Source organism: Esox lucius, chromosome 10, assembly GCF_011004845.1.
Source record: "Esox lucius isolate fEsoLuc1 chromosome 10, fEsoLuc1.pri, whole genome shotgun sequence".
Lineage (NCBI taxonomy): Eukaryota > Metazoa > Chordata > Actinopteri > Esociformes > Esocidae > Esox > Esox lucius.
The window spans coordinates 1,692,683-1,716,206 of NC_047578.1; the positions used below are offsets into that span (position 1 = coordinate 1,692,683).

The 23,524-nt window shown below is 44.3% G+C and overlaps 1 protein-coding gene across 1 annotated transcript in view; it reads left to right on the forward strand.

Moving 5' to 3' along the window:
* csmd2 (CUB and Sushi multiple domains 2) overlaps positions 1-23,524 on the forward strand; it is a 331,743-nt gene that overhangs the window by 261,886 nt on the left and 46,333 nt on the right. The window contains exons 44-48 of the mRNA XM_029122791.2: positions 4,249-4,426; positions 6,751-6,896; positions 7,688-7,768; positions 9,736-9,849; positions 19,152-19,340. Coding sequence (XP_028978624.1) covers positions 4,249-4,426; positions 6,751-6,896; positions 7,688-7,768; positions 9,736-9,849; positions 19,152-19,340 — 708 coding nt within the window. The remainder of the gene's footprint in view (positions 1-4,248; positions 4,427-6,750; positions 6,897-7,687; positions 7,769-9,735; positions 9,850-19,151; positions 19,341-23,524) is intronic.

Consider the following 23,524-nt stretch of genomic DNA (forward strand, 5'->3'; position numbering starts at 1 on the left):
GGGTTCTGGAGAGGAGAATACGGACGATAGTAGAACCTCGGATTCAGGAGGAACAGTGTGGTTTTCGTCCAGGCCGTGGAACACTGGACCAGCTCTATACCCTCTACAGGGTGATGAAGGGTTCATGGGAGTTTGCCCAACCAGTCCACATGTGTTTTGTGGATTTGGAGAAGGCATTCGACTGTGTCCCACGCGGCATCCTGTGGAGAGTGCTTCGGGAATATGGGGTCCTGGGTCCTTTGCTAAGGGCTGTCAGGTCCCTGTACGACCGAAGCAGGAGCTTGGTCCGCATTGCCGGCAGTAAGTCAGACTTGTTCCCTGTGCATGTTGGACTCCGGCAGGGCTGCCCTTTGTCACCGGTTCTGTTCGTAATTTTTATGGACAGAATTTCTAGGCGCAGCCAGGGGCCGGAGGGTGTCAGGTTTGGGGACCACACGATTTCGTCTCTGCTCTTTGCGGATGATGTTGTCGTGTTGGCCCCTTCAAGCCGGGACCTTCAGCATGCACTTGGACGGTTTGCAGCCGAGTGTGAAGCGGTGGGGATGAAAATCAGTACCTCCAAATCCGAGGCCATGGTCCTCAGTCGGAAAAGGGTGGCTTGCCCACTTCAGGTTGGTGGAGAGTGCCTGCCTCAAGTGGAGGAGTTTAAGTATCTAGGGGTCCTGTTCACGAGTGAGGGAAGGATGGAACGGGAGATTGACAGACGGATCGGTGCAGCTTCTGCAGTAATGCGGTCGATGTATCGGTCTGTCGTGGTGAAGAAAGAGCTGAGCTGCAAGGCGAAGCTCTCGATTTACCGGTCAATCTACGTTCCTACTCTCACCTATGGTCATGAGCTTTGGGTCATGACCGAAAGGACAAGATCCCGGATACAGGCGGCCGAAATGAGCTTTCTCCGCAGGGTGGCTGGGCGATCCCTTAGAGATAGGGTGAGAAGCTCGGTCACCCGGGAGGAGCTCAGAGTAGAGCCGCTGCTCCTCCACATCGAGAGGGGTCAGCTGAGGTGGCTTGGGCATCTGTTTCGGATGCCTCCGGAACGCCTTCCTGGGAAGGTGTTCCGGTCCCGTCCCACCGGGAAGAGACCCCGGGGAAGACCTAGGACACGCTGGAGGGACTATGTCTCCCGGCTGGCCTGGGAACGCCTCGGTGTCCCCCCGGAAGAGCTGGAGGAAGTGTCTGGGGAGAGGGAAGTCTGGGCATCCCTGCTTAGACTGCTGCCCCCGCGACCCGGCCCCGGATAAGCGGAAGATGATGCTATGCTATGCTGCTATGCTATGCTATGCTATAACACATGTATTTCATATAACACATGTAACATATGTAATACATATAACCCATATAAGCACTGCAACTTTTTATTTTCTTTCCAAAAAAGTTGAAAAGGAAAGTGAGTGAGGAACAGAAGCATTCAATTTGCAGTGATCTCTTAATTTTTATTTTCATTAAAAACCTTCCTTTTCAACTAAGGAAAGAAAAAGGTGCAGTGGTGTCTTAATTTTTAACATATTTAATACATGTAATACATATAACACATGTAATACGTATAACACATATAATACAAGTTATACATATAACACATGAAATACATACAACACATATAATACATATAACACATATAACACATGAAATACATACAACACATATAATACATATAACACGTAATACTTATAACACATGAAATACATATAACACATGTAATACATATAACACATGAAATACATACAACACATATAATACATTTAACACATGAAATATATACAACACATATAATATATAACACAAGTTATACATATAATACATGAAATATATTCAACACATATAATACATATAACACATGTAACACATATAACACATGAAATACATACAGTACAACACATATAATACATAACACATGTAATACATATAATACATGAAATACATACAACACATATAATACATGAAATACATACAACATATAATACATATAACACATGTAATACATATAACACATGAAATACATATAACACATGTAATACATACAACGCATATAATACATTTAACACATGAAATACATACAACACATATAATATATATAACACAAGTTATACATATAATACATGAAATATATTCAACACATATAACACATATAACACATATAACACATGTAATACATATAACACATGAAATACATACAGTACAACACATATAATACATAACACATGTAATACATATAATACATGAAATACATACAACACATATAATACATGAAATACATACAACATATAATACATATAACACATGTAATACGTATAACACATGAAATACATACAACACATATAATACATTAAATACATACAACATATATAATACATATAACATGTTAATTTTTTTCTCAAAATTTTACCATATTATGTAATGTTTGTAAAGTTTTCTTAAAATTTCAGGTTTGCATATTTTAATTATAGTTTTAACTTGTTTTAACAGAAATTTAAACAATGTAAACAAATGCTTTACATGCAATAAAAACATTAATGTAGGTCTGATATCTCAGAGGACAGAGAGTGTTGGTCTGATATCTCAGAGGACAGAGTGTAGGTCTGATATCTCAGAGGACAGAGTGTAGGTCTGATATCTCAGAGGACAGAGTGTAGGTCTGATATCTCAGAGGACAGAGTGTAGGTCTGATATCTCAGAGGACAGAGTGTAGGTCTGATATCTCAGAGGACAGAGTGTGAAGGGCTGATATCTCAGAGGACAGAGTGTGTAGGTCTGATATCTCAGAGGACAGAGTCTAGGTCTGATATCTCAGAGGACAGAGAGTAGGTCTGATATCTCAGAGGACAGAGTGTAGGTCCGATATCTCAGAGGACAGAGAGTGTAGGTCCGATATCTCAGAGGACAGAGAGTGTAGGTCCGATATCTCAGAGGACAGAGTGTAGGTCCGATATCTCAGAGGACAGAGTGTAGGTCCGATATCTCAGAGGACAGAGTCTAGGTCCGATATCTCAGAGGACAGAGAGTGTAGGTCTGATATCTCAGAGGACAGAGTGTGTAGGTCTGATATCTCAGAGGACAGAGTGTGTAGGTCTGATATCTCAGAGGACAGAGAGTGTAGGTCTGATATCTCAGAGGACAGAGTCTAGGTCTGATATCTCAGAGGACAGAGAGTAGGTCTGATATCTCAGAGGACAGAGTGTAGGTCCGATATCTCAGTGGACAGAGAGTGTAGGTCCGATATCTCAGAGGACAGAGAGTGTAGGTCCGATATCTCAGAGAACAGAGTCTAGGTCCGATATCTCAGAGGATAGAGTGTAGGTCCGATATCTCAGAGGACAGAGAGTAGGTCTGATATCTCAGAGGACAGAGTGTAGGTCCGATATCTCAGTGGACAGAGAGTGTAGGTCTGATATTTCAGAGGACAGAGTGTAGGTCCGATATCTCAAAGACAGGGTGTAGGTCTGATATCTTCATGGCAGCTGAAAGGCCCTGGGCTTCACTGAGTGTCTGTAGGAGCATGATAATGCTTTCCAGCAGGATGTCCAGGGGTGTAGCAGGAATGCTACCAGGGGTTCAACACCATTTTTTAGTTTTTCGTGGGAACGTCCTTATGACCTGGGAACATGACATCCATGTATCTGTTGAACTCCAGCATTCCTGGGAGGGCTTAAGTGTTTGTGTGTGTGTTTGTATGTGTGTGTGTGTGTGTGTGTGTGTGTGTGTGTGTGTGAGGGGGTGAGTGAACCACCAGGCAGTCAGACAGTGAGGGGGAATAGGGACTATGCAGCCCTGACCTGGAGATCTGTCCTGTGGCTCAGGGAGTAGCTCCTGAAGGCCTGTTCTTACATGGATGTTTCGTTGTCATAGCTACTGTCTCCAACCGCACCCCAACCCACGCACACTCTTCAGTTGCCCAGACACTATCGCTGTCTGCCCAATATCCCCCCCTGACATCCCTCCCCCTCTCCGCCTCTGCCCCCGCCCCACACTGTCTCCACAAGGATGTGGTTATGTCCTTATCTCCATGGAACACTCCAACAGGGCCTTCGCCTGCTAACAGGCTTTTCTTGGTTAATCTCCAGCCCTGACAACTGCTCCACCACCACCGCCAAGAAGAGAGGGAGAAACAGAACGACAGAAAGAGGGGAAGATGGAGGAAAGGAAAGGGAGATGAGGGAGGAAAAAGAGGGGAGGGGAGATTCTCCTACACAGGAAAATGTATCTTTTGTGTGGTTGTATTCATGCACTGTGGTGCCCCTCTCCTCTCCCCAGTGCCCTGTGGGGGAAACATCACGTCTGACAATGGGACCGTGTTCTCTCCTGGCTATCCAGAGGAGTACCCCGGGTCGGCTGACTGCACGTGGCTGATCAGCGTGGCCCCTGGCCTGGGTGTGCGACTGAACTTCACCCTGCTGCAGGTCCACGGGCCCCACGACTTCATCACTGTCTGGTGAGTGGACTGCAGGGGAAACCTCATCGCTTAGAACAGGGTCTGTGTCCAGGACCTAACATCAGCGGCCTCCGTCCTCTCCTATTGGTCGGCTCAAGGTCACCTGATTTCATATGCAGCTCAGTAAAGAATTATACTGGTAGTTTCACCATAATGGTAGGAAATACATCCTATTCTAGACATTCATGGTTTTGAATCAGTTCTGCAAATTGGTTTTGACAAAGATCTTGAACAGGAAAGGAATCTGCCCATCCCTGCTATATGCATACGACCTCCAAGGGCTAGACCTAGTTTAATCCCATCTCAGTCATACAGTAAGACCTGAAAGAACTGTTGGGAATATTATTCAAGCTTATTCTCAATAAATCAATTACAGTATAATTTACAATATTTAAGTGTGATTTATTCATCTTGTTTGATAAAACACCAAATAAACTCAAAACATCTCTGAAATGCATTGAAGGCAGCTCATACCTGAGACGAACCCAAAACCATGTGGGTCCATAAAATCAGGCAGGTGTGGAAACAGCCATTTAGAGTCTTAGGTATAGTGAGGAGGCTGGCGTCGGTGGCATCATGGTGTGGGGCTTCTTTGCAACGTCAGGGCCAACTTGCCATCCTTACGTCAACCGTGTTGAGTGAGGCCACCTATGAAAAAGCCAAAGCTGAACCAAACGTGGAACATGCAACAGAACCTCATACGTCCATGTGTCCAGAAATGGAAGAAAGACTTTCCACTTGGATTTAGTTGCTGTGGAAACAGGTGGAAAAACAGGTATTTACAGATGGACCAAGTCAGCAGTTGAACAGTTTTTAAGTTTACAAAAGAACATTAAACCAGCCCTAGGCTTATTAGACAGCTGTGGTAGAGAGGCTTGTACTGGAGTGCAGTAATGTCATATCTCTCTCTATTCCATTCACTTCCCTGTTTTTTCCCTCCTCTCCCTCTCATCGCTCTCTGCCTCCATCTCTTTCCAACCCACTCGTCTCCTCAAGAGCCAAAATGGCCGGTCTCACGTCCCCCAGTTTCCATTTAGCACTGCTGTTAGTGTGCCAGTCACTGAGCCTCTTAGGGGATAAGTTATGGCTGCAGCACCTCTGCATCTCCAGTATCACCCTGCGTCCTACAGGGCCCTCGTCCTGCCCACAGGGACCCACGGTAGTGCATTTGGGGCGTATCCAGTGAATCATCTCCTAGTGGTGCGTTTTCAGAGCTGGTGTGTAATCTGGGATAGCGAAGATGATGGCCAGACACACACAACCAGAGCAAACACACACACACGCGCACACACACATGCTGACAGCTAGAGACAGATGGTTTTGGAATTGAAGACTGGGAGGGAAAGAGATAGAGAGGTTGGAGATGGAGGGAGAAGGGCTGAGGGAGATGGAGGGAGAAGGGGTGAGGGAGAGGGAGAGAGAAGGGCTGAGGGAGATGGAGGGAGAAGGGCTGAGGGAGATGGAGGGAGAAGGGCTGAGGGAGATGGAGGGAGAAGGGGTGAGGGAGATGGAGGGAGAAGGGCTGAGGGGGAGGGAGAGAGAAGGGGTGAGGGAGAGGGAGAGAGAAGGGCTGAGGGGGAGGGAGAAGGGCTGAGGGAGAGGGAGAGAGAAGGGCTGAGGGGGAGGGACAGAGAAGGGGTGAGGGAGAGGGAGAGAGAAGGGCTGAGGGGGAGGGAGGGAGAAGGGCTGAGGGAGATGGAGGGAGAAGGGGTGAGGGAGATGGAGGGAGAAGGGCTGAGGGAGATGGAGGGAGAAGGGCTGAGGGGGAGGGAGAAGGGCTGAGGGAGATGGAGGGAGAAGGGCTGAGGGAGATGGAGGGAGAAGGGCTGAGGGAGATGGAGGGTTAGAGATGGAGAAGTTGGAGAGGGAGAGAGAAGAAGGGAGGGAGAGACCTTTCGGAGAGGAGGAATCTGAGGAGGACTTTGGCTGCCATGTTTGATATTTCGAGTGCCAAGGCAGTAATGTTTGTTTCCAAGGGCCATTGCTACTGGAAGCGAGTCGGAGCTGAAATGGGTGAAAGTGGTTTCCAGAACTGTCATTGGTTGATTTGGGTCATATGTTTGCATTTTGGATTACATTAGTTTCAGAGGGTACTGTAATTTGGGGAATAGGAATTAGAGTTTGTTAAAATCTGAACTCAAGCTGCTGACTTGTTTGGTTCTTTAATTCTTGACCAAGATGACCGGTAAAAACAAGATTTATATAGGCTTTCTGAGTCCTCCTGGAAGACCAAGTCACACTGAAGAATGTTTGCTGTCTTTAAAACTTAGTTTTAATGAACCTACTTCATTTTCACCTTTGACTCTTCCTCTGTCGCCGCTTAGGGATGGCCCCCAGGAAACGGCAAGGAAACTTGGCGTGTTTACGGAGGGCGAGCCTAATGAACCCGCCAGCAGTACGTCCAATCAGGTCCTTGTACGTTTCCGTAGCAACACAGAGAAAGGTGGACTGTTTCGAATCAACTATCAAGGTATGTTTCATCATCTTCATTCATATGTTATAACATGTTTTACATCCCCTTCTGATAGACTAGAAATAATAACATGTTTTTCATCCTGTCATCTTCAGCAGACAGACTGCCATTCTAACAGACTAGAGATAATAACATGTTTTTCATCCTGTCATATTCAGCATACAGACTGCCATTCTAACAGACTAGAGATGATAACATGTTTTTCATCCTGTCATATTCAGCGTACAGACTGCCATTCTAACATACTAGAGATAATAACATGTTTTTCATCCTGTCATCTTCAGCATACAGACTGCCATTCTAACAGACTAGAGATAATAACATGTTTTTCATTCTGTCATCTTCAGCGTACAGACTGCCATTCTAACAGACTAGAGATAATAACATGTTTTTCATCCTGTCATCTTCAGCGTACAGACTGCCATTCTAACAGACTAGAGATAATAACATGTTTTTCATCCTGTCATATTCAGCATACAGACTGCCATTCTAACAGACTAGAGATGATAACATGTTTTTCATCCTGTCATATTCAGCGTACAGACTGCCATTCTAACAGACTAGAGATAATAACATGTTTTTCATCCTGTCATATTCAGCATACAGACTGCCATTCTAACAGACTAGAGATAATAACATGTTTTTCATCCTGTCATCTTCAGCATACAGACTGCCATTCTCACAGACTAGAGATAATAACATATTTTTCATCCTATCATCTTCAACGTACAGACTGCCATTCTAACAGACTAGAGATGATAACATGTTTTTCATCCTGTCATCTTCAGCGTACAGACTGCAGTTTTGCTTGCCTCCGCCAATCATCCCCAATGCAGAGATCCTAATGGCCAGCAAGGAATTTAAAATTGGTGGGTGGATATGCGTGCACACACATACACACACACACACACACACACACACACACACATACAAACACAGTCTAGCCTTCCTTAACATCTGTCTCAGAAAAAAACACTCCTTAACATGACTCAGTGGGGAAACTTGATATAACGAGTTAATCAGACAGACTTTGTCCCAAATGGTCACTCATGATAATATTAATGTATTAAATATGTGTTTTTGCAAGTCAAAGGTGTCAATATATCAGACTGGTAACAGTGAAACTGTCTGTGGTTGAAGCTGAAGATTTATGAATTGATGTAACGCATAGCAAAACTAGGAATATTATAAAATGTGGTCTAAATATTTAGCTAGAAATAATTATCTTTGAAATACTTGGTCTGCACATTTAAAAGATTATGTCATACAAATTCCGTTTAAGGATAACATCTTTCTGTATGTGTCATGACATGAAATGGACCCTTCAAGTAAATAAAAGGCTCACAAAATGAACATAATGTATCTGTCATGACAGTGGATCATGTCTCACGCTTGCACTGCAGCCAGGAAAATCTATTAGATAGGTATATTATTACAAAAATAATCATAAGTTGTTAAAGATATAGACAATTTCCAACTAGTATGAAGAAAAGTCAAATTGCCTTATGACAACCGTTGCATTTACAGTTAAAAGCCACTTTTTGTGTCAATTTTTCTATTCGTCATTAGCAGGAGGTTTTTATATAACCTAAACCTCAAGTATGCCTTTTAGGTCTGTCCCTGACAAAAATAAGAAAGTATTTTGCATCAAAGAACAGTATTTCTCTGTACTTCACTTCTCCACCCATAGATAAAATATTCAAATCTGGTTTTGTGGAAGGTTGTTGTCTCATTGGACCTTCGTCAACTGCTGCAGATAACTCAAAATAGAGAGAGATTGTGCGGTTTGTGGCTTGGATAATTGACAATTTAAATATAAAAATGTGCAACTTGGAAATTGGTGTCATGGTCAATAGGCCGTGCTTTTTAGGAAGCAGCACATTTTCTCCAAAACATGAAATGGATTTGTCCCGAGACAGGTGCAGATCAAACAGGTGTCTCATTCTCTGAAAAAAACGAATCTATTTCCGAGACTCAAACCGTGTCGGACAACCAACAACCTATTGACCAAACCATCGACCAGTTGACTAAATGGGGTCAGCCCTACTCCATTTCCAAACTAAAAATCTTTAGAATTTTCTGACGTCTAATAATTCAAGCTAACAGACCATGTATTAAACATGCAGGTATATACCTTTTAGGCTCTGCTTTGTAACTTCAATAGAGTTTATTTATATAGCACAATTCATACACAGCAGCAATTCAGTGTGCTTTACAAAGACAAAGAAAAAAATATAAAAATGCAATAGAATAAAAACAAATACTAGAATACTAAATAGAACAATCAATAAGGACAAAACCACCATGGTTACTAATTATGCTCCCTCCTCCTTTCTCCCTGTCTCTTCTCCTTTCTCCCTGTCTGTCCCTCCTTTCTCCCTGTCTGTCCCTCCTTTCTCCCTGTCTGTCCCTCCTTTCTCCCTGTCTCTTCTCCTTTCTCCCTGTCTGTCTGTCCCTCCTTTCTCCCTGTCTCTTCTTTCTCCCTGTCTGTCTCTCCTTTCTCCATGTCTCTTCTCCTTTCTCCCTGTCTCTCCTCCTTTCTCCCTGTCTCTCCTCCTTTCTCCCTGTCTGTCCCTCCTTTCTCCCTGTCTCTTCTCCTTTCTCCCTGTCTCTCCTTCCTCTCTCCCTGTCTGTCCCTTCTTTCTCTCTGTTCTTCTCTCCTCTCTTGTCTCTTCCTCCTTTCATGTCTCTCCTTCCTCTCTCCCTGTCCCTCCTTCTCTCACTGTTCCTCCTCCTCTTTCTCTGTCCCTCCCTCTTCTTTTCTCACTGTCCCTCCCTTCTCTCTCCATGCCCCTGCTCCTTTCTCCCTGTGCCTCCCTCCGCTCTCTGTGTACAGGAGACATAGTGCGTTACAGATGCCTTCCAGGCTACCAGCTCAGTGGTAACAGCATCCTAACCTGTCATCTTGGCACTCATCTGGAGTTCCAGGGGCCTCCACCCTCCTGTGATGGTACAATTTACTTCTACACACCTGACACTCATTCATACACCCACCCACCCACCCACACGTCTTTCTCAGGCCCTCCGGTAAATATACGGACGGTACGGTTTGCTAATTAAAGACCAGGCTTCCTCTGAGGTTTTAGTTGTGAAGATGTAAAAGAGACATTTGTAAAGGTTTTAGCTCTGGCTCAGAAAGGTTAGAGGTTAACTTACACACTCTACACACAAAGCCCCAGCCCCAGCTCTGGTGAAAGGTTAGCTCAACTCTACAAAGCCTCTTATAATAGGAGTGCTAATCTAGGATCTGTTTAACCTTTCAGATCCTAATGAATTAGATAAGGCCTGATGCTAGATCAGCACTGATCTATACTGACACTTTAATCTGACTGTTTCCTGGCCTCATAGGAGCAGACTTTAACCTTGAGGGCGCAATCTTAATCTCAATCTCATCCTGACTTCAGGAAATGTCTCTTCATTGATCCTTTGAAAGAGGGATTTATTTTCAGAGGGACGCAGACAGATCACATCAAAACTGGAAAATGCAACACCTGTCAGTGACCTCTGACCCCATCACACTTAACTCTGATCCCATAACACTTGTCTGTCTGTCTGTCTGACTGAATGTCTGACTGACTGTTTGAAACAATGTCCACCAGCTATTTCACCCTGGTCTCTCTAATACATGAAGGTCATCAGAGGTGTATCCAGGTTACTAGCCAGACTTTCCTGCCACAAGTGTGTGTGTGTTTGTGTACATGGTTTTGTGTGTGTAGATGGTTGTGCGTGTGCGCGTGTGTATGGCTCTGTGTGTGTACATGGTTTTGTGTGTGTGTGTGTGTGTGTGTGTGTGTGTGTGTGTACATTGTATATGTGTAGATGGGGTGTGTATGTGTACATGGTTGTGTGTGTGTGCGTTTGTGTTGTGTGTGCGGTGTGAAACATTTTCCTGGTGAGGTTCAGCACTGCTCGTATCACCTTTTCATCATCATCTCCTCCTGTGGTTCAGTGCCACTTCTCTCTCCCGCTCTCTGCCTCCCCCCTCGCCCCCCCCCCCCCGCGCTCTCTCCCCCTCAGTCTTCTGTTTCTCTGTTTCTTTTAGTCCCATCGGTCTGCTCGTTCACTTGTTCTGGTAGATGTAGCGGCCCCATCTCAGCTCGGCTGTTGTGTTGTTATGTTGGCTCTCCCCTTGGGGGGCTGTTTCTACGTCTCCATGACGTTCCTCCCCATGGACCGCATGGTAGTCATGTTCCCATGGTGCTGTGATCCTGTGGTGGGGATGGAGATTCTGCTCCTCAGGGGAACATAGCTGTGGTGGGGAGGAAGGTTCTGCTCCTCAGGGGAACATAGCTGTGTTTCAATCTCTACTCTGTAGTTCCTCTCTATCTCTCGATCTCATTCTCTACCCCTCCATAACCCCACCGCCCCAACTCGCGCTCATTTGGGTAGGGTCGCAGCTGTTTGGCGAATGAAACCTCACAAAATTAACAAAATATAATGAATTGGAAAAAATGCAAATGCCCTCAGCTTGGGGAGAAAGAGAGCAGGGGATGGGAAGGAGGAAAGAATGAGATAAAAACTAGAACGGAAATCCTGAGGACTGTTTGAGATGTTTGAAGAATTAGTCGGAGGACTCATTGTGAGCAAAAACAATTCAGAAAGAGTCAATACTTCCACGATTCATTATGAGTTACTGTGCATTCAAACGATTCTGCAGTCCCAATAGCATTGGCCTGCTCACTCTTCATGGATGTTGTCATTTATCTGGTCTGCTAATTGTGCACCTCGCTAATATAGAGTCTTTATAATCAGAGCCAAGAGTTCCAGCTGACACTAACCCCATTCACAACCTGAGGGAGAGAGAGGTAGAGGGACTGTGGTGAAGGGGGGGACATAGAGGTGATGGGGGGTTGAGAGGTTAGTGGAGGACTGAGATATGGGGGGGTGAGAGGTGAGGGGGGCGAGAGAAAATTCTATTAGTGGATCCTGCAGTTAATAGAAGAAAAGTGAGCAGGGGAAGATGAGACAGAAGGAGCGTGGAGCAAGGGAGGTGGAAAGTGGAGGAAAGAGGAGCAGTGGAGGTTGAAATAAGAAGAGGGAAAACCAGGCTTGATGCTGGATGACGTGAAAGATTCAGCTGACAATGTTGCTAAAAGAAAGACACAGAGGGAGAGAGATGGGATGAGACAGGGGGAAAAGATGGGGTGAGACAGGGGGAGAGATGGTTTGAGGTAGCGAGAGATGGAGTAAGACAGGAAGAGAGATGGCATGAGACAGGGAGATGGGATGAGACAGGGAGACGGGATGAGACAGGGAGATGGGATGAGACAGGGAGATGGGATGAGACAGGGAGACGGGATGAGACAGGGAGATGGCATGAGACAGGGAGATGGCATGAGACAGGGAGACGGGATGAGACAGGGAGATGGGATGAGACAGGGAGATGGGATGAGACAGGGAGACGGGATGAGACAGGGAGACGGGATGAGACAGGGAGATGGGATGAGACAGGGAGATGGGATGAGACAGGGAGACGGGATGAGACAGGGAGATGGGATGAGACAGGGAGATGGCATGAGACAGGGAGATGGCATGAGACAGGGAGATGGGATGAGACAGGGAGACGGGATGAGACAGGGGGAGAGATGGCATGAGACAGGGGGAGAGATGGCATGAGACAGGGAGATGGGATGAGACAGGGAGATGGCATGAGACAGGGAGATGGCATGAGACAGCGGGAGAGATGGGATGAGACAGGGAGATGGGATGAGACAGGGAGATGGCATGAGACAGGGAGATGGCATGAGACAGCGGGAGAGATGGGATGAGACAGGGAGATGGGATGACACATGGAGAGGGAGTGAATGAGAAGGAGAGAAAAATAAAGATGGTAAGAGACTGGGAGGGAGTGAGAGGCATCAAATAGAAATTATAGCGAGAGTAAGAGACAGAGAAAAGGGAAGAAAGAGAGAAAGAGAGAGAGGAAAAGAGAGAATTGAATTAAGAGACGGACAGACAGACAGACAGAGAGACCATGCCTCATTGAAATTCAGAGGGTAGTCAGTGTGCAGCTGCACCTATCAAATCACTGCTTCTAGAACAACTACACTACACACACACACACAAATAAACACACACTAAACACACTAATATACACACTACACACACACACTAATAAACACACACTACAAACACACACACACACACACACATTAATAAACTCACACACACACAGGCCGCTATGTGCATTGATGCTCAATGATGAGCCTTCTCCTTCAAACAGAAAGGCTGTCCATGACCACTGATTATCTGATGTTGGCCTGCAATCTACAAGCCACATACAGCGAATATACAGGTCCACATCAAGTAAATCTACAGGTCCACACACAGTGAATCTATAGGTCCACATACACTGAATCTACAGGTTCACATACAGTCAATCTACTGGCCACGTACAGTTAATCTACAGGTCCACATACAGTCAATCTACTGGCCACGTACAGTTAATCTACAGGTCCACATACAGTCAATCTACTGGCCACGTACAGTGAATCTACAGGTCCACATACAGTCAATCTACTGGCCACATACAGTGAATCTACAGGTCAGCAAACAGAGAATCTACAGGTCCACAAACAGTCAATCTACAGGTCCAACATACAGTAAATCTACAGGTCCACATACAGTGAATCTACAGGTCCACATACAGTGAATCTATTGGCCACGTACAGTCAATCTATTGGCCACGTACAGTCAATCTATTGGCCTCGTACAGTCAATCTATTGGCCTCGTACAGTCAATCTATTGGCCTCGTACAGTCAATCTATAGTTTACAACACCTGCCTGAACAGCCTCACCCACATTCCGACAGCCAGGCCAGAGGTCAGATGAGCAGCCCACTTCCTGAATGAGCGCTTGGCTCAGACCTCCTTCACAACAACAGTGTCTAATGTATTTGGTCTGCAGGAAATCACATCATCATCCACATGGCACCAACGTCCTCTTGTAGTTTTGGAGGGAGTCCTCCTGTTCTCTCATCGGTGAATCTTCTGGTGCCTGCCTGTCATTCTAGGTGGGTTGTGTTTGTCTGACTTTCGAGGGGTGATCATGGCCTTTGCCTTGTCGCAATCAACTTTAGCCATTGCAGACGTGTTGATGATCAAGACGTGTTCTTGTATGCTCATTTCACCGTGCTTGTCATCTCAGCGCTCGCTCGGCCACAAGCGTGTTGGAAGTCAACGACATTTGACATTGTTTGATGTTTTGTGGGGGGCTCTGTGCAAACAGCGACGAATGCTCTGTGTGTCTTTAATGTGGTCATACATTTGGCTGGAGGCTAGGAAGTTGTTCTTTTTGAGGGTGAGGAAGTTCGTGTTGATGTTTTGGCAGGGGTAGGTGTCGCTCTGTTCACTCAGGGAAACAGTGTCTACATGGACTGTATATTCGTTGCTTCTGGGCATATTTTGGAATACTCTTAAAAACACACACACACCCGCACACATACACCGACGTACACACACTCATACACACACATACACAGACACACTCATACACACACGTGCACATACACATGAACACACACACACACTCATACACACACATACACATACGCATGGACACATAAACATACACACACATGCACATAGACATGAACACACACTCATACATATACACATACACATCAACCCACACATGCACATACACACACACACACACACACACTGACACTCATATGACAGATGTGTTTTCAAGTCTTGTATCCAGTCTCCATGGTGATGAGGTTAACCAAATACTTTCTGTATTCTAGTGCACACATCCCCTCCTGTTCTCTCTCTCTTTCTATACCCTTTCCCTCCCTCCCTCCCTCCCTCCCTCCCTCCCTCCCTCCCTCCCTCCCTCCCTCCCTCCCCTCTAAGGCCTCTAATAACATTCATTACTCTGTGTTGTTAATAGACATCCTCTCCTTGCATCTCCTAACCCTGTTGTCTGATAAACAGCTAGGAGCTGGTCCTCCTCAGGCTGGATCACCCTGTTGTCTGGTAAACAGCTAGGAGCTGGTCCTCCTCAGGCTGGATCACCCTGTTGTCTGGTAAACAGCTAGGAGCTGGTCCTCCTCAGGCTGGATCACCCTGTTGTCTGGTAAACAGCTAGGAGCTGGTCCTCCTCAGGCTGGATCACCCTGTTGTCTGGTAAACAGCTAGGAGCTGGTCCTCCTCGGGTTGGATCACCCTGTTGTCTGGTAAACAGCTAGGAGCTGGTCCTCCTCAGGCTGGATCACCCTGTTGTCTGGTAAACAGCTAGGAGCTGGTCCTCCTCAGGCTGGATCACCCTGTTGTGGTACCAGTCTGCATCCTCTGTGGATTCATTAGAGCAACACAATGTGATGCATTGGTTTGTTCTGTCGACGACTGTCTCTTTTTTTGTATGAAGTGGGTGTGAAGACTTGTCAGCTTCATTTTTGTCTTCTGAGTTATTAACATTCCCACAGCGTCAGACAATGCAAAATGAAACTATTTTTAAATCCAACACAATCCTTCTGAGGAGTTATCGGGACAGAATCTAGACATGTCTCCAAGCCCCCCCATTTTACTCACTGTCAGATTACAGTTCTAATACCTTTGTTTACTGTCTCACCGTGACAACGAATCTCAAACTGGATTAGTGGGTGTGTCTCCCAAACCCCACTGTAACCCCTATCAAGTGCATCACTTCTAGAGGACTTTGTTCAAAAGCATTAGTAAATGGACCATGCTGTTTGGTTTAGTGTTTGGGACTGCACCAGGGAATGAGTGGAGACATAACTCTACTGGCTCCTGTCACTCCTCTCTGTCAGAGGGTCCAGAAATGTCTGAAGGTCACGGGGTCATTGCTCACTAGCGAACCATCACAGGAACCGTAGAGAGTTCTAGACCACTATCTGTTGCTTTCTTTAATAGTATACCGTCTTTCCTGCTTTCAGGTGATGAGGAAAGAGGAGGAATAGACATTTGTTTGTGGACTTGTTCTGTAGTTATCGAGGTTAGACAGATATTGTCAGGTTCATGCACACTTTTCTTGATATGAATGTTGGTTTCAATTTAAACAGCTGGGATGTCTGATCTGTGTGTCACTTCTGAAATGGAGACCCTGCCAAGGCTGTCTATGTGAGTGCTCCTGTCTCGAGAGAACATCTCACCTCAGGCTCAGTGTCTCACCTCAGGCTCAGTATCTCACCTCAGGCTCAGTGTCTCACCTCCGGCCCAGTGTCTCACCTCCGGCCCAGTGTCTCACCTCCGGCCCAGTGTCTCACCTCCGGCCCAGTGTCTCACCTCCGGCCCAGTGTCTCACCTCCGGCCCAGTGTCTCACCTCAGGCTCAGTGTCTCACCTCAGGCTCAGTGTCTCACCTCATGCCCAGTGTCTCACCTCAGGCCCAGTGTCTCACCTCAGGCTCAGTGAAATGGTTAAAATCCTGAGCTTACTAGAGGGTTCAATGTGTACATTCGGCAGCATGTGACCAGTTTAGCCATTAATGGGTTCACATCTTTACTACAATTTTAAGAAAAATCCATTCTCCAATCACATGGGCTCAACTCTTTACTGTAGTTTTAAGACATACACATTATCTAATCCCATTGGCTCAAATCTTTACTGCAGTTTTAAGACATATCCATTCTCCAATAACATGGGCTAAACTCTTTACTGCAGTCTTAAGACATATTCATTCTCCAATCACATGGGCTCAACTCTTTACTGCAGTTTTAAGACATATCCATTCTCTTATCACATGGGTTCAACATTTTACTGCATTTTAAAGGCATATCCATTTTCTCAAGTTTCTCAATCTGATCCTCTAACTCAATAGATTAGTTAATGGAGGTGATCACGGCATCTCAACATATCAGCAGACTCTTAAAGAAACTTAACATAGATTGATTTTAAGGAGGAATGAGAGAAAAAAACAAAATGACATGGAGGCAGAGAAAGAGAGAGAGAGAGAGAGAGAGAAAGAGAGAGAGAAAGAGAGAAAGAGAGAATAACCCTGCACCCAATAATCTTACACACACAAACAGCATACACCTAGATACACAACCACACACACACAAAATAATGAAATGGGTATATGTATATTGTATTTAAAAGTATATACAGCCCCGGAGAAAAATAAGAGACTACTGCACCTTTTTTTTTCCTTTCCAAATAAGTTGAAAAGGAAAGTTTTGAGTGAGGAAAAGAAGCGTTCAATTTGCTCTTATTTTTAACCCTTCTATTCCTCACTCAAAACCTTCCTTTTCACATTTTTTGGAAAGGAAAGAAAAAGTTGTAGTGGTCTCTAAATTCTTTCCGGAGCTGTATATAGAATGTTGTTAATAATTGGATGGACTTTCTTTTATGATTATCGTTACAATGCAAAATGCTTTGGCAATGTTGTTCAGTTGTAACTTCCATGCCAATAAATCCCATTTTAATTAAATTGAGACAGTGAGAGTGAGAAACCGTCTTGTCTGAACATTTCAACCATTGTATAGCTAAAGACAAACTATGAACATTGTGTTATTATTGATTTAGGTGACTAACTCGCTGTTTTAGTATTACATCTACCAGTTTTCATTTGCCTGAAACCTGTGGAGTGGTGTAACTCTGTGCTTGCGTGTGTCTCTTTGTCTCAGTGTTTTTCTCTGTGTGTTTGTCTGTGTGTGTGTGTGTGTGTATCTCTTTGTCTCAGTGTTTTTCTCTGTGTGTTTGTCTGTGTGTGTGTGTGTGTGTGTCTGCGTACAAAAGCGTAAACAATGTACGGTCTATTCTTGCCTGTTATTGGTCATTTGAGGGCTTCTGCTTTGCAGTCAGGGGTAGAGAGATGTAAAGAGTGAGAGTGAGAGACAGCTCTGAAGGAAGGAGTGGCAGGCTTGAGATCATTTATTTTTGGTTACTTTCTGGAATGTCTGATCATTCCAGGGTAAAACTATATGGAAAATGTCACGGATAGGAACCAGGTGGGGAATACCAATGATAGAAACCAGGTGGGGAATACCAATGATAGAAACCAGGTGGGGAATACCAATGATAGAAACCAGGTGGGGAATACCAATGATAGGAACCAGGTGGGGGAATACCAATGATAGAAACCAGGTGGGAATACCAATGATAGAAACCAGGTGGGGAATACCAATGATAGAAACCAGGTGGGGAATACCAATGATAGAAACCAGGTGGGGAATACCAATTGGGAAGTGTGTGACAGATGGCCACATTGCAGATCTCTGGGGTTCATACATAGTCAAAACACACACACAATCACAAACACACACACACTTTGTAGAACACGTCACGTTTAATTTTGCTCACCTTCAAAAGCATTGGAAGCTGTAAGCTTCATTTTGACTTCAGTCCCTTCATGTAAGAAAAATATGTGAACGCCCTGAATGTGTCTAGAGCGGTATGTCTTATACTGCTTTATAACGTGGAGGAGCTCTGTCCCCGGACCTGTGTCTCTTTAACTTCCTAATGGGTTATTTGGCACAGTTCCCAATAGTTGTGCAGCACTTGAGACTCAACCTGGGTTTGTGTTTAGTGATTACACTGCAGTAGATCACACCCAAGGTTACTGAGGACTCTCGCCGTATGACATCTGACCAAATGCTACTTAAGATCAGCTGCTATCAAATGTATCAAAAATATTTCTACTGTTTGTTAAACTATTACTCATCTCACACCTTAACACAGTTAATTAAAAGGCATTTTTTTCTCGCCCCGTTTCTGTAAAACAAAGACGACGCACATTCAACACAAGGATTTGAAAGAACAGACAGTCAGTTTGTGACTATTTTCAGGAAGTACCTGTACAAAGTCAGTTTATTATTTGTTACAGGAAGTACCAGTACTGAGTCAGTTTGTGACTATTTACAGGATGTACTAGTACAAAGTCAGTTTGTGACTATTTACAGGATGTACTAGTACAAAGTCAGTTTGTGACTATTTACAGGATGTACTAGTACAAAGTCTGTTTGTGATTATTTACTAGAAGTACCAGTACAGAGTCAGTTTGTGACTGTTTGCTAGAAGTACCAGTGCAGTTACTGTACATGACTTTAAGTCTTCAGAAAAACATCCTACATGATTTTATTATTGGCTGAATGTCTCTCGGTCTACAACTTGTCCTATGACTATCCCAGACCCCCTGCTGAAACGACTGAACACACAATATCACCTTACAGTGGGTTGACTGTACCTCTTCCAAGTCACTAAAGATTAGATACAACGGAATTCCAAAAGGACGTAGCCTACAAGACATTTGTTTTCTGACTGTTGCCTGGCTTCCCTGTCTCCCCCACAGTGACGTGTCCAATGAATGAGGTCCTAACGGCTTCCACTGGGGTAATCATGAGCCAGTCCCCTGGAAATGGCTTCCCCCACTTTGAGTCCTGTTCCTGGGTGGTCAAAGTTGAGCCGGGCTTCAACATCACCTTCACCATAGAACACTTCCAGACCAGTCGGCAGTTTGATGAGCTGGAGATCTTTGACGGTGAGTCCCTATACTTTCGTAACATTGTAATGTAATTGCTAATGTAAGCTACCCAGTTGAATGCTCTGGCTGTATACTTCTGTAAACTACCCAGGTGAATGCTCTGTCTATCTATTTACTACTGTAAACTACCCAACTGAATGCACTGGCTGTATACTGCTGTAAACTACCCAACTGAATGCACTGGCTAGCTACTATGTAAACCACCCAACTGAATGCACTGGCTAGCTACTATGTAAACCACCCAACTGAATCCACTGGCTGTATACTGCTGTAAACTACCCAACTGAATGCACTGGCTAGCTACTATGTAAACCACCCAACTGAATGCACTGGCTGTATACTGCTGTAAACTACCCAACTGAATGCACTGGCTAGCTACTATGTAAACCACCCAACTGAATGCACTGGCTAGCTACTATGTAAACCACCCAACTGAATGCACTGGCAATCTTTATACTATGTGAACAACCTATCTGAATGCACTGGCAATCAATATTCAGCTTTAAACTACATATATATATAAATATACAGTGAGGGAAAAAAAGTATTAGATCCCCTGCTGATTTTGTACGTTCATTCACTGAAATTATCAGTCTATAATTTTAATGGTAGGTTTATTTGAACAGTGAGAGACAGAATAACAACAAAAAGAAATGCAGAAAAACGCTTGTCAACATTTTTATATATATACTTATACTATATACTTTTATATACTTAAAGTGAGTGCTCCTAATCTCAGTTTGTTACCTGTAAAAATGACACATGTCCACAGAAGCAATCAATCAATCAGATTCCAAACTCTCCACCATGGCCAAGACCAAAGAGCTGTCCAAGGAAGTCAGGGACAAGATTGTAGACCTACACAAGGCTGGAATGGGCTACAAGACCATCGCCAAGCAGCTTGTTGAGAAGGTGACAACAGATGGTGAGATTATTCGCAAATGGAAGAGACACAAAAGAACTGTCAATCTCCCTCTGTCTGGGGCTTCATGCAAGATCTCACCTCGTGGAGTTGCAATGATCATGAGGACAGTGAGGAATCAGCCCAGAACTACACAGGAGGATCTTGTCAATGATCTCAAGGCAGCTGGGACCATAGTCACCAAGAAAACAGTTGGTAACACATTACGCTGTGAAGGACTGAAATCCTGCAGCGCCCGCAATGTCCCCCTGCTCAAGAAAGCACATGTACAGGCACATCTGAAGTTTGCCAATGAACATCTGAATGATTCAGAGGAGAACTGGGTGAAAGTGCTGTAGTCAGATGAGACCAAAATCGAGGTCTTTGGCATCAACTCAAGTCACCGTGTTTGGAGGAGGAGGAATGCTGCCTATGACCCCAAGAACACCTTCCCCACCGTCAAACATGGAGGTGGAAACATTATGCTTTGGGGGTGTTTTTCTGCTAAGGGGAAGGACAACTTCACTGCATCAAAGGGACGATGGACAGGGCCATGTACCTTCAAGTCTTGGGTGAGAACCTTTCCTCAGCCAGGGCATTGAAAATGGATCGTGGATGGGTATTCCAGCATGACAGTGACCCAAAACAAACGGCCAAGTCAACAAAGGAGTAGCTCAAGAAGAAGCACGTTAAGGTCCTGGAGTGGCCTTGCCAGTCTCCAGACCTTAATTCCACAGAAAATCTGTGGAGGGAGCTGAAGGTTCGAGTTGCCAAACGTCAGCCTCGAAACCTTAATGACTTGGAAAAGATCTGCCAAGAGGAGTGGGACAAAATCCCTCCTGAGATGTGTGCAAACCTGGTGGCCAACTACAAGAAACGTCTGACCTCTGTGATTGCCAACAAGGGTTTTTCCTGCAAGTACTAAGTCATGTTTTGCAGAAATACTTATCTCACTCATTAAAATGCAAATCAATTTATAAAAATGTTGACATGCCTTTTTCTGGATTTTTTTGTTGTTATTCTGTCTCTCACTGTTCAAGTAAACCTACCATTAAAATTATAGACTGATAATGTCTTTGTCAGTGGGTAAATGCACAAAATCAGGGGATAAAAAAAAAAGATCCCTCACTGTATATATATATATATATATATATATAGCTGAATAATACTGTTAACTTTCCAACTGAGTGCACTGACTATCTACAACCGCAGTGCAGAATCATGAAATAATGTGTGCAGTAGTTAAACTATCTGATTAAAAATAAATATGAAGGCATTCTGTTAGGTCTTGGTGTTTAGGTGGGGTGACCAGATGTCCCGGTTTGCCTGGTGTCCCAGGTCCCGACAAATATCTGTAAAACACAAACATTTCCCGGTTTCCGACATTCACTAACAATAATAATAATGCTGTAATGTTTCCACATACGAGTCGGAGCCAAACAAACAACTCTGTAGAACTGCGTAACAAAGCAACAATTCTCATCAACGCTCACAGTGCCCCCCCCGCTCCACCAGCCACATGCACGCATGATGACCAACATGCGTGCATAAGTGCATACATGTGCGCGTGCATTAATGTGTGGTTACACAATGGTCCTGGTTTTGGGCATTTGAAAATATGGTCACCCTATATTTAGGCTCTGGTCAAACATATATAAAGACAACACTACAACAAATATGAACAGAGATGCTCAGCATGCTGCATCCATCCTCCCAGAAAGTACTATATTGGTACAAAATATTGAGGTTGTACAAGTAACATTGGGTTGGACAATGTGCTGGTTTTAAGCAGTGTGTTTTCTTTTTTCTTGCTACGTTTGTGGCTGTAATGAAAGATTTGATCAGAAACCTCTAGAACAGACTGGAACAAATTGTTAATCTGGCGGAGAAAGAACATCAATGATGATGATGTCTTGATCAAACTAAATTTTTGCCACATCTTTCTTGATGCATTTCAAACCCTACATCTTTCTGCTTTTGGACAGCAGGTAGTGTAAACACTAACCCAAAGTGGGCAAAACACATTTTAGAACTATTTAATGATGTCATACAGAAAATGTGTATACTGCCTAATGTTGATGTAATATGTCAGTACCATGGCTAATAAAGTTCAGCATATAAACTAATTTCCTGTGTTATTTTAGTCAGGAAAGTGCATAAAAAACTCTGCAGTTGTTCCAGGGGTCAGTGTGCAGTATATACCTCTTTCATTTATTCATAGGATGAAATCTGCCAAGGATTTTTAAGCATATGAACCAGTCAAAAGTGTAACGGTTTATCGAGGCCCACAATCCATTACCTACACAAGCTGCTGATATTCACTGAGAACAGTCAGAGAGCAAAGCATCAACGCTAAGGACCACCATGGATGCTGCATCCAATCTGTTCAGCCCTCGTCACTGAATCATTATTCCCAGCCAGTCTGCATATGAAAGGTGCCATGAATCTTGATCCAGCACAATCATAGTGTAGAAGGTGCCATGATTCTTGATCCAGCACAATCATAGTGTAGAAGGTGCCATGAATCTTGATCCAGCACAATCATAGTGTAAAAGGTGCCGTGAATCTTGATCCAGCACAATCATAGTGTAAAAGGTGCCATGAATCTTGATCCAGCACAATCATAGTGTAGAAGGTGCCATGAATCTTGATCCAGCACAATCATAGTGTAAAAGGTGCCATGAATCTTGATCCAGCACAATCATAGTGTAAAAGGTGCCATGAATCTTGATCCAGCACAATCATAGTGTAAAAGGTGCCATGAATCTTGATCCAGCACAATCATAGTGTAAAAGGTGCCATGAATCTTGATCCAGCACAATCATAGTGTAAAAGGTGCCATGAATCTTGATCCAGCACAATCATAGTGTAAAAGGTGCCATGAATCTTGATCCAGCACAATCATAGTGTAAAAGGTGCCATGAATCTTGATCCAGCACAATCATAGTGTAAAAGGTGCCATGAATCTTGATCCAGCACAATCATAGTGTAAAAGGTGCCATGAATCTTGATCCAGCACAATCATAGTGTAAAAGGTGCCATGAATCTTGATCCAGCACAATCATAGTGTAAAAGGTGCCATGAATCTTGATCCAGCACAATCATAGTGTAAAAGGTGCCATGAATCTTGATCCAGCACAATCATAGTGGTGACAGATCAGAATGCAGATCTCCTCCAGAGATGCTGTATAATGACGCGTCACTTCGGCATCGTGTTGTGCTACTCAAGGCCCAATCTGCATCTGCGAGCGATGCCGATCAAGGCCCTCGCCACCCGGGT